A 12,160-nucleotide genomic window follows, 5' to 3' on the forward strand; every position below is an offset into this window, starting at 1 on the left:
GCCTGACATGAAAGCCCAGTCAGGAACAAGAGCTGCTTTACCCGCAGCACCAAGCTTGTGAAGGCCCAGGGCACTGGTTCAGAGGTCATGCAAAAGCCATGTGCCAATAGATGACATATCAGTAATTTTGAAGCCCTCTCTCTCTTCCCTTGCAATGTGCTCAGAGCTGTGCAAACATCAGAGGTAGTGATACAGTCCCTACTGCAAAGAGCTTCCACTCCAAAAAGGGGATTTTTTGTAACCAATGAAGGTTACACAGAAAATACATAAGTGCACAGATTGCAGGACTGGTTTCCACTGCCTATCAGCAGAGCTATGGAGCCCCACCCTCACATTCCTCTGCTGTTAGTTTCCAGTGACAAGTGGACCCATCCTTTGCCCATTAGCAGAGACCAGTTACATCCTTTTCTTGTCTGCTTCCTTTTTGCTTTATACTGGGGGGAGAGGAGGAATCTCAGTAACCTGCAGGTCGAAACAATGGTGTTTTCACTGACAGATACAGCATAAAAGAAGACCAGGCCAAATCTGGCCCAATTTACATCCTATACAACTCAACTCATATTGGGCTGAAGGCTCTGGCTCTGAGTCAAGATGGAATTGGCCCCAGTGGATGAGAACTCCAGGTTTAATGTCAAGACAGTGCCACAATGAACAAGCTGTTTTGTCACATGGAGTGATGTGGCCCACTGGCTGGGGCTCTGCCTAATGATACACCATTAACTCCATTGAATAAAACTCAGTGCAGCTTATCAAAACCACCTTTAATTTGGAAGAAATCTGAATTTTGTTTTTCCATTTCCTCTCAGTGAGAAGAAGGTGAGAAATTGCCAGGGAGGGAGGCACAGAAATGAACTCCAGAAAGGTCCAGGAATGATGGGAGAGGCTCCTAGGGCAAAGGACATCCAACCCTGACTTAGAGAAGAATGTCCACCGTTACATGGAGAAAAAGCTGCCAGCCCGTGTGTTCTGAGCAAGTGGCACGTGGACAGGATGCTCACTGCAGCACAGTGGCATTCAGCTGGTGAAGGGCAAAGCTGCCAAAGCCAGCTCAGCCCATGCCTTAGATACCAGGGTACCTGCCAGGAGTGGAGCAGATCTGGCTTGTGGAGGCAGGGCAGAGAGGATGCTGCTCCCCCTCTATCCCCCAAATCTCTAGTCCCAGTGTGGAGGCGGTGGCAGTGTCAGGGAGCAAGGTTCGGGAGCAGGCCTTCACTGCAGTCTCTTGCACAGAACTGATGGGCAACCCCCTTTCGCTTACAGTGGAGGGAACAAGGAGCAACTGCTCGAGCAGCTGGTGACTGCTGTGCCAGTGACAGAGCACGGAGAGGAGAATCGGACCCAGAATCTGCAGTAACTTCTGCGGCTTCCCGCACTGTACTGTGGAACTGCTCCAAGGAGGGCTCTGGGCCAGCAGCGGTTGGAGGAGCCTCTGGCAGAGCAATTCCTGTAAGAGCCCAACTGGCTGCCCCCGGATGTCTGGGCTTAGGGAGCTGAACCTCCAGGCTCTTCTGTGGAGAGGTGGAGCAGAGAGGGGCTCAGCTCCTGCCAAACAGAACACCAGGGGTTCTCATGCTGTTGCCGGGAGTAACCCGCCTGTATGGCTGACCCCTACCCTGCATCACATATCTGTGGTTATGCATCCCTGCAGCACTGCAGCTCAGCATTGACCCAGGGACCAGAGGGAAGAGTAGGGCACCTGAGTGCAAGTTTCCAGGAGGAATTCTTCCATTCATGCTCTTTGATAACATACACTACGGTTTGCTCTGAGGAAAGGCTGCCTGTAAAACACCTGCTGTGCTTTATCACACCTCGGGCAAGCTCCTGGGGAGGCCCTTCAGGAAAGCGGCCGGTTCTTCATGAGACCAACTAGGAGCTTAGTTCTTTTGAAAATCTGCTCCCCACTGTGGGCGCCCTGACCCTCCTGAAAACTTTGGACTAACTGCCTTGAATGGCATCTTTGTAGCCAGATCATCCATCTTCAGCAGTGATGAATTGACTGGTCCATGTCCTTCCTCTGGATGGCACCCTGTAGAATACAACATGTGGGCTACAGTCCATGTTTCACTGCCTGCAGGGTTGGTGGCACATGATGCAGGCTTAGCTCTTTTGTACACTGTGCTCACCTCATTAGTTTTGTTGTCCCACCAACCCTCAGCCTGGTTACGTAAGGCAGGTGTGATGCTCTCAGTCACATAGAAAATGAATCATTTTGAAGATTGCCCGTGGGCTTGGTTATATAGGGAATGGACTGCATGCCAGTATTACTGGCAGGATGTAATGAAGGAACCTGTTTTTTCTAGAAGACTTGAATACTGTCCTAGAAGAATTAGCTGGATGGTCTGGCTGTAAAAGAGCACTGTTTAAATTTTTAAAAAGAAAAACTTTCAAGGCACTGAAAAATGGACAGGAACCTATGGAACAACACACCTCCTTGGGCCAAAACCCCAGCAGGTGCAGGGACACTGGGCACATACAAACGTAACATTTGAAACTATTGTGTATATGCAGAAATCTTTCCCCCGCCCTTGCAGCTTTACTGTGACTCAGTATACTCCTTTGGTTTCACCTCCATCACAAGGTTTTGCAAATGAGCTAATTTGCAACCCAGCTCTCAGTTCTTAAAAGACATGGTTTCTCGGGGAGGGTCCTGATCTTTCCCTGTGTTTTGCTGTCTCTGTTCCTTACATTTAGCTGATACTAAGTAAACCAGGACCCTGTAAACTTTTTGAGCAATAACTCAGTTTGAAAATACCATTTGATCAGACATAAACCCATATAGCTGTCTAAAAAGATGGTGACAGGGTCTTAAATTATCACAGATGATCTGTTTTCTCCTTTGGTGCATTCTGAAACCATACAGATAAAAGTTTTACATGAAATCCAGTCCGACCTCAGCCTTTAGAAGTGATTAATTTCTATTAATGATATACTGATTTGCAGAGAGCTTATTCTGCATAAAGTTAGAGCCAGGGACATTCATTCATTGCAATTCCCCTAAAAATGGATATAAATATCAAAAGCAATTGGCCATCCAAAATTTGAATATTAAGCCACTGCATCATGGAAAGTTGACATGAATATGAGACTGGGTCAGAGAAAAAAAAAATATGAAATGCTTATCCAACTATGATACTTTACAGCATGTTACTGAGTCATCTGAAAGGTTTATATTCATTACAGATGTATGCGGCGTTTGCAAAGGATTCTTCAGGGGAAAAACAGAGCATTATTTTCCAAATGAAATACATTCCATGGTGATCTATGAAGCCCATCTCTCCCTCTGCAAACTCTGGCCGCTTTCTGAGGCTGCCTACCCAAGAGCAGAAACTGGGGTCAGTGGTGGGAATGAATTACACAGCATCCTGCAGCCAAAAATATGTATGTTCAAACCCAAACTTGGCAAGGAGAGTGCAAAGCTAAAGACTGCCAGCAGCAAGGTATGTCGCTTTTGTAACTGTTTATCCTGTGATTCAGTGAAAGAAGAGCTAGCAACTCCCCAGCCATGTGATACAATAGGCAGGTCTCTGAAAAGGGCCCAATCAGTCCCAACTTCCCACATTTTTGCCTGTAGCCACCAGGGGACAGAGATGATTTCTGCCCCTCCCAATCCTGATAGGCTACCGTCCATTTAAAACCACTCAGGGAAAAGACAGACGTTTCCAAATGGGTGAGAGCTGATTGTAAAAGCTGCCCACAAGGCCAGGGGAAGTAGCCGTTCAAGCGTGAAGGGATGGGACATACGAACAGCCACACTGTGCGATCTGAATCGTCTGAGTGTGCTAATGTGTGCACTGAGGCAGACAGAGAGACAGGGCCTTTGTTCACACCTGTCCCCAGCTTCCACATCCTAGCCAGCCCCAATGGAAACACAAGGAGCATGAGTCACCATTGCCTTACACCTTGTGTCATTCACACTCAGGCAAAGGGGGTGCGAAGTGGCTGTGAAAATTGCCTTTCAGCTTCAGGGGCATTTTTCACAGATGTAAATGAGGCTACAAGGTTATGAGGCTGTGGAACTCATTGCCACTGGAAGGCTGCAGTGTGCTTACACCTTGCTGGGAAGCACCTGGCCACCATCAGACAAGATGCTGCATTAGATAGTCCTCTGCTCTGATCTACTCTGGCAATTCATATGTGCTTAAGGTGCAGCGCAATGGTGAGCTGAACCCAAAATGCAGCTTTAATATGAGCAGGGATCTGGGCTATTTTCTAAGTGACAAACTATTCGGAACAAGAAGGTAGTGATTGGTACTGGGTGTAAGGTAACAGGCTGATCCCCGTATGGGATCTCGTCCCCATAGATGGCTAATATCTATTATCGAGCCATTGAAATGTCACACACAGGAGCACCTGCTCCAATTCTGACACACCGAGCCCTTTGCAGAGGCAGTCAGTGTCATGGCCCCAGCCTTGCAGCTGGGATGTTGCGGTGCAGCAGTTACTCTTCAGAAGTGACCAGTGAGTTCAGGTGCTCAGCTTGGCTTGGGACACGTTGGGCCTGATTTTGAGGGGTGCTGGCCACTCATAGTCAGGGGGTGCTGAGAGCCATTGAATCAAATTGTAAACCCTGTACATAATGGAAACCACTTCAAACCAGGGGGTGCTGCAGCCCCCCCCTGCACCTTAGTTCCAGCACCTATGCCCATAGTCTCAGATAAAGTCAATGAGAGCTTTTCTCTCTGTCCCTGTAGCTAAAACTCACACTCAGCCCATCGTCCCTAGCTCAGTGGTTTGAGCATTGGCCTGCCAAACTCAGGGTTGTGAGTTCAATCCTTGAGGGGGCCATTTAGGGATCTGGGGCAAAAATTGAGGATTGGTCCTGCTTCAAGCAGGGGGCTGGACTAGATGACCTCCTGAGGTCCCTTCCAACCCTGACCTTCTCTGCTTCTAATACAGTGGTAAGACTGTGTCCAGCTATATATAGAACAGAAAGAAGGGTTTCCACATGTGAAGATAAGAGTTGTCCCCTCCCGCCTCCAGGGCTAGCCTCCTCCCCACCCTATGCCCAGCTCATTCTACTTGGCTCCCCACAAAACCCAGCTGCAGCCACTTCCTCTGCCACTCCCAGCACACCAGCCCCCTCCTCCTCCACATCACACTGACCCTTCTTGTCCTCCCCGCCCTGCACTTCCTAACTATCCACCCTGGGTTCCAGCTGCCTTGCCCTGCACCTTCCACTCTGCCAGGTGAGCCAGCTGCTGATGATACTGCGAAGACCCTCCCAGACTGGATCCCCTCTCCTCCTTGAGGCCTGCTGTTCCCACGGCATCCACAAGAGCTCAGCTAGGATTTGGGGACGAGGCTGAGGGACAAGTGGGGCCAGCAAATTCCATTCGGCTAGTTTGTATCTATTGCAATTAAAATATATTGACTGGATGGGCTGCCTCTCCAGTACCCTTTGCATTGCTTAGAGTGTGAGCTCCTTAGGGAAGCAGCTGGATCTTCCTCTGTTTGTACAGTGCCCAGCACAGTGGGACTCTGAGCCGGGTCCAGGCCTCTGAACAGAGCCCACATATGGATGGTATTAGATGACAGAACTGCCATTAAGGACTGTGGGGGTTGGCAGCATTCACTGTATGTCAGCGTTCACTTGAAGGCCAGTCTTATTTCAAGAGAAATGCCATATTCTACAAGTGGTGCCAACAAACCTTTGTAAGTAAAAAACGGTTTCACTCTTGTAGCAAAATGTAACTGCGACAGCAGGGGCTAGAGTCTAACACTCCAAAATAGAGGGAAATGTGTGATGTTTTGTCATATCGATATATCTGCTTAGCCCAGTGATTCTCAACCTACCACTGTGGGCCACATATGTAGCTCTCTGTGTGTCATGTGGACCGCATCCACACAATATATATACCACCTGTATGACCCTAAGGATGTCACCTGGGCTGCAACTGGGTGCAGACTGGGCCACAAACTGCCTGCTGGCCTTAGGTTGAGAACCACTGGCTTAGATATAGTAGTATGAAAAGGCATTTGCCCTATAATTACACAGTGCCCAGAAATATTGAAATTACATGATTAATACAATGACACAAAGTAAACCAGGGCTGGGGTCATCCCCACAGCTCTGAATGGCTGACAGCTATTTAGCTACTAGGAATTCCTCAACTAAAAGAGAAAGCAGGCTTTGCTTGCCCCATGCAGCATGTTTCAGTTTGAGTGAGTCCATGTTCCCAGCCTGGACTCTAAATGTACGCATTGGGAGAGGTCTTTTATTTGAATATCTCTGTATAAGGTTTAAAGTGTAATGTACCTGGCTCGTCTGAAAGCTACTAAAACGATTGCATAGGAGACAGGGTGTGGAGGAATGCTCCCATTTACAAAATCTTCTTTATTTTTATATAAATAACATAGCCATAAATGTACAAATAAAGGAAAAGGAGATTCCATGTCACTTTCATGTCAATGTATAAAATCTAATGAGAAATGATGCAAAAGCTATACCTGTAACTGCAATGTGGTGTATAAAGCACTTACAAACTAATTCTTTCCCACAGGTATATATTAAATTCTACCGATGAATGCAACACTAAGTGCCATAGCAACATAGCAGAAACAAAAATTTAGAGAGAGAGGGGGAGAGAGCGTGGCTGAGCTGCTGCAGCTTTGGACAGGGAGCCAGGCAGTGGGCGGAGAGTAGGGAAAAGACACAGGAGGCAAATCCTGCTGTCCTTTCTCGGGCACAAGACCAAAAGCCAGCTGGCAGCAGTGAGAGTTGTGCATGTGGATGGAGAGCAGTAGCCAGCCCTTGTATATGTTTATAGTTATTTTCAATGGACAGGGCCTGGAAGATGTGAAAGGATGTGATATGCAGAGCTCAGTAAAACACTCACAAGGGATCATTTATATAGCATGTTTGTGGTGTCCCTAGCCTCCGTTTGCCAGAAGCTGGGAATGAGCGATGGGGGACAGATCACTTGATGATTGATTCCCTGTTCTATTCATTCCCTCTGGGGCACCTGGCATTGGCCACTGTTGGCAGACAGGATACTGGGAGAGATGGACCTTTGGTCTGACCCAGTAGAGCCATTCTTATGTTCCTTTTCCAATTTCCCACCAGACAGCAAGATCCTGCCTTAGGACTTCGTGGTGCTGCCCATCACTAGTATCTGGGCATCTTCTGTGCAAACTAGAGAAGTGATGGCAAAGTCTCTTGGCTGTCCTGGTGTTCCGGCTCTTCTACCTTTTCAGGTTACACTAAAGCCTCTGCTTGGAGCAGAATTTCTGGGTTGTGTTTTTTAGGGAGTTGCGCTTGTTGTAAAGGTCGGAAAGCAAAACTGACATTCATAATGTGAAATTACGTATAAATTTCTTTGCATATTTTCCCCTGTGCAAATTGCAATTCATAGACGCGTTCATTGCGAATATACACAATTCAAGCTTCAAAAATTCAACTGATAGGCTAGTCACGTTCGTCATCTGGAATTGTTTGTTTCTTGACTGGATGATTTCTGTACCTAACAGACAGCCTTTGCTGTGAATTTCAGTTACTGTAGCTAAATAAGCAATTAAAAATTCGTTCCCATTGAAAAGTCCAGTTTCAAATTCCTTGTTGACAAGTATCGGTTCTAGTAGAACTTGGGCCCCTGAATGTTTGCAGAAAGTTAACACACCAGGGTCATGAACGAAGCTGACTGAACACGTGCTTTTCACTTGTGATGGATTTTACCCACCATCCTTGTAGCCACTCTGGCCAGGTCTGGCGAGGTTAAATTAACCCTGTCAACAGTCAGCAGCTTAAAGCGACATTTCCCACCTCTCGACAGAGCTGCTCGGATTGGGTGCAGGGGCCAGTGGAAGGTTCCAGTGCCGTGGCTCCCGCCAGCAGCTCCAGCCTCCAACACCTGCACTGTACACACCTGTCTCTTCCCGCCAGGGATGGGAGGGAAGCGTGGAAGTGGGACAGTCGGGGAGTCTCTGGAAGGAACTGGCGGGGGGAGGGAAAAGGCCTCAACCCACCCCCAGTTCTGTTGTAGGCACTGGGCGCACTTTGTTCACCTTGTCTTCGGCAGCACAGCACAGAGACACCGCGACTGAACAGTTATTAAAACCCAGTCCAACAAACCCCCTCCGCGAGGTGTAAAGCCTGGGGAGGATCCGCAGGGTGGGGCGGGCGTGGGACTTGCTGGCGCCCTGTTCACTGCTCAAACCCTGGGGCGATGAAGAGAGCCGAGGGGATACGGAGCTGCAGAGAACAGGCTGGGTGATTCCAGGGTCTTGGCTTTGCCAGGGCAGCCTAGGATCCACCCAACCCCTGCCCTGTGCACGTCTGCGACTACGGACCGTGTATGCGGGGAGCCCCTGGGGGCCTATGCAAACCCGCCCTGCCCCACGGTGCTCCCTGGCTGAGGCGCTCAGAGCGCAGGGACTTTCTCACTCAAACCCGCCGCAGCATCCCCGGCCCTCTGGAGCCGCAGAGCCGGCCGCCTTGCGGGGCTTTCCCAGCCAGCCGGGCTCCTGCACCCGCCGGGTGCGCACAGGGGCGGGCAGCTGAGCCTGGAGCCTGAGAGCCCACAGGTCCCAGGCTGCCAGGGACAATCGCTGCCGCCGCCCTGTGCGCCCTGCGCTGGGGGACAGGGCGCTCCCCGTGTGCTCTCTGCACCCACAGCTGGCAACACCCGGCTCCGGCCGAGGCCTGGGTGGAGGCGAGCGGGGACCCAGTCTCCTGGCTCAGACTGACCTTAACGGGGGATGTTGACACCAGGGTGACCAAATGTCCCGATTTTATAGGGACAGACCCAATTTTGGGATGTTTTTCTTATATAGGCTCCTGTTACCCCCACCCCCACCCCGACTTTTCACATTTGCTGTCTGGTCACCCTAATTGACAGTGACCTCAGGCACCGCCTGCCAGGTGAGGTTTCTCCAGCAGGCGCCAGGAACTGCGCACCCAGCAGAACCCGCATCTGACCCTCAGCTGTGTACCAGCCCCTCACGCCCGGCACTGAGCTGCGGGAGCAGCCAGCTCCTGGCACAGGTGCTGAAACTCGGGGTGCGGGGGGCTGCTGCACCCCCGGCTTGAAGCGGTTTCCATGATATGCGGGGTTCGCAGCTCGGCTCAGTGGCTCTGGAACCCCCCACTAGACAAATTCTTCCTGCACCGCTGGCTCCTGGGGTCCGCGGGCTCCCCGGGGCCGGCCTCCCCCCGGTATTACTCCGGCCCAGAGCCCTGGAGCGCGCTGGGCAGGCCCTTGGATTGCGAGGGTCAGCCCCAAAGCTCGGGGCAGGCGGTGCCACCGTCCCCCGACCAGCCCCCGCACCGCAGAGCTCGCAGGCCGACCCGGGGCCCGCTAGGCAGGGGCCCGCGCTCTGCCAAAGGGCGGCCAAGCCTGCTGCGGCCGGGACCCACTTTAGCAGGGTCAGGACCAGCAGCAGGGGCCCCCTTCCTTGGGCCCGAGCGGCGGGATCCCTCCCGCAGGCTCCGCGGAGTTGCACGCCGCAAACCGCACTCCGAGGGCGGAAAAGCAGCCGCGAGGCCGAGCTCCAAGGGCTGCAGCCCGAGGCCGCGGCGCCCTGGCTGCCGCTGGAAGAGGCGCGATTCATGGGTGGCGCTGGGGACTTCGAAAGTTAAACAGGGGCCTTTCTTCCTGCGCGGAGCCGCTTCAATGGGGCTCTGTGATCCCTTCGTGCCCTCGCCATGGCAACCGGCAGCATCCCGGTGGAAATGCCCCCGCGCCACGCAAGGCCACCGTCCTCACAAAAGGCAGCATCTGGCCCCTTTCACCAGCTTTACGGCCGTGCCCCGGCCACGCCTGGGTGCCTCGGCTCGCCCCGTCGGGTGGCTGCAGCGGGGGAAGCCGTGGGGAGGCACCGAAGTGCCGGGGAGTCTCCCCGTCCGTGCGCCACGCCGGCCTTCAGGCGCCCCGAGCTGGCGTGGGTCCCTGGGCTTTGCTCGCCGCCTGCCCGCCGGGGCCGAGAGGACATGGCCGGAGCGAGGCCCTCGAGCCTGCGCCGGGGTTGTCCGCGGCGCAGAAATCTCTGCCAGCCCCTCCGGAGCCAGCCCTGCCCGGCCGGGCGGCTGCGAGCCAGGCTCGGCGCTGCCCTGAGCCGCCCCGGGGAACCTCCCCGCGCGCGGAGCGGTGCCGAGCCAGCGGGACAGGAGCGGCCGGGCCCCCGGGCCGGGCCCCCGGACACACAACGCGCTGCCCCGGCCGAGTTGCCCGCGGGCGCCGGACGCTCCCCGGCCTGCCCCGGGGGCTCCTCGTCCCGCCCTTCGCCGGCCAGCCTGGGCGGGGGGTCTCCCTTCAACCGAGCCCGACGGCCGGGGCCGGGCGAGCCTCCAGCCGCTCAGCGCCCGCAGCGCGACGCCCCGGCCCCGCGGGCAGGAGCCCCGCACCAGGCCGAGCCCCGCAGGGCCCGGGGGGAGCCGCACGGAGCCCGGGCGGGGCGCGCCCCGCAGCAGGTGCCCCGCAAAGCGCCCTCCCCACGTGGCGAATCGCAAGCCAGCATGAATGAACAGCCTCCCTCCAATCGGAGCCCGCCCCGGGGCCAGGAGCACGCGGGCTCCCCAGCCCCAGCGCATCCCCGGCCAATCCCTGGGAGCCGCCTGCACCCCCGCCTCCAATCAGGGAGGGAGGCGAGAGGAAGCTCCCCGAGCCGGGGGCACCCTATGAAGGCGAGGAGCCTCCTGCCAGTCCCGGCCGGCGGAGCCAATGGGGCGCGGGGGGGAGTGGCCGGGAGCCCGGCACCCACCGGCGCCCCGCAGCCCGGCTCTAAAGCGCCGCGCTCCGCCGAGCGCCCTCAGTGAGCGCGGGGAGCCATGGCCGCCGCAGCCCAGTACCTGCCCCGCAGCAGCCCGCTGCTGCCCCCCGACTCGGGCCGCATGCACCAGGGCACGACCTACCGCGAGGTGCAGAAGATGATGCACCACGAGTACCTGCAGGGCCTGGCCAGCGGCCCCGGCCACCCCGTGAGCCTCGGCCACCCCCAGTGGCTGCCCGGCGCCGGCTCCGACTGGGGCAGCGGCTCCCACCTGGGCCAGGCCGAGCACGGCAAGGGCGGCGTGCAGGGGGCGGGCCGCGAGGAGCTGCCCGGCGCCTTCCACCCCCGCTCCCACCTGGTGCACCAGCAGGCGCCCGGCGGCCACCCGGGCGCCTGGGCGCAGGGCAGCGGGCACCACCTGGCGCCCATGTCCCCCACGTCCGGCAGCCACCAGCCGCTGCTCTACTCGCAGTCCGCCTACCCCAACCTGAACGGCATGCTGGGCCCCCCGGCGCCGGCCCTGCACCACGGCCTGCGGGACCCCCTGGGCCACGAGGAGGCGGCCGGGCTGCACGACCCCCAGCTGGAGGCCTCCCCGCAGCACCTGGGCCACCCGCAGGAGCACTCGGACGAGGACGCGCCCAGCTCCGACGACCTGGAGCAGTTCGCCAAGCAGTTCAAGCAGCGGCGGATCAAGCTGGGCTTCACCCAGGCGGACGTGGGCCTGGCCCTGGGCACCCTCTACGGCAACGTCTTCTCGCAGACCACGATCTGCCGGTTCGAGGCGCTGCAGCTCAGCTTCAAGAACATGTGCAAACTCAAGCCCCTGCTCAACAAATGGCTGGAGGAGACCGACTCCAGCACGGGCAGCCCCGCCAACCTGGACAAGATCGCGGCGCAGGGCCGCAAGCGCAAGAAGCGCACCTCCATCGAGGTGGGCGTGAAGGGCGCCCTGGAGAACCACTTCCTCAAGTGCCCCAAGCCCTCGGCCCACGAGATCACCTCGCTGGCGGACAGTCTGCAGCTGGAGAAGGAGGTGGTGCGGGTCTGGTTCTGCAACCGGCGGCAGAAGGAGAAGCGCATGACGCCGGCCGGGGTCCCGCACCCGCCCATGGAGGATGTTTACGCGCAGGCGGAGACCTCGCCGCTGCACCACCCGCTGCAGAGCTCGGTGCAGTGACTGGGCGGCGGGGCAGGGGGCTGAGGGCGCCGGGCCGCGGCGGGTGCAGCTCTGGAGTTTACAGCGAGGGCCCGCGGGCGGCAGGGACCGGGCCCGCGGGCGGCAGGGACCGGGCCCGCGGGCGGCAGGGACCGCGCCCGGCCCGGCCCGGCCAGGGCGCCCGAACCCCGCCCGCGGGCCCGGCGGGCAGTCGCGCTCGGGACTTGGGCTGCTGCCGCTTGGTTTCGGGCCCTGGATGCCGAGACTCGCCGGGCGGCGCGTGGAAAACGCTCCTTA

The 12,160-nt window shown here is 56.2% G+C and overlaps 1 protein-coding gene across 1 annotated transcript; it reads left to right on the plus strand.

Annotated features, from left to right (window-relative positions):
• The first annotated feature begins 10,684 nt into the window (after positions 1-10,684).
• On the plus strand, positions 10,685-11,957 carry POU3F1 (POU class 3 homeobox 1). The gene has a single exon (XM_084652257.1). The coding sequence runs from the start codon at positions 10,763-10,765 to the stop codon at positions 11,882-11,884; it is 1,122 nt and encodes a 373-aa protein (XP_084508383.1). The 5' UTR covers positions 10,685-10,762; the 3' UTR covers positions 11,885-11,957.
• Positions 11,958-12,160: the final 203 nt, after the last annotated feature.

Source organism: Lepidochelys olivacea (assembly GCF_965140295.1).
Source record: "Lepidochelys olivacea isolate rLepOli2 genome assembly, chromosome: 19".
NCBI classification, from domain to species: Eukaryota; Metazoa; Chordata; order Testudines; family Cheloniidae; genus Lepidochelys; species Lepidochelys olivacea.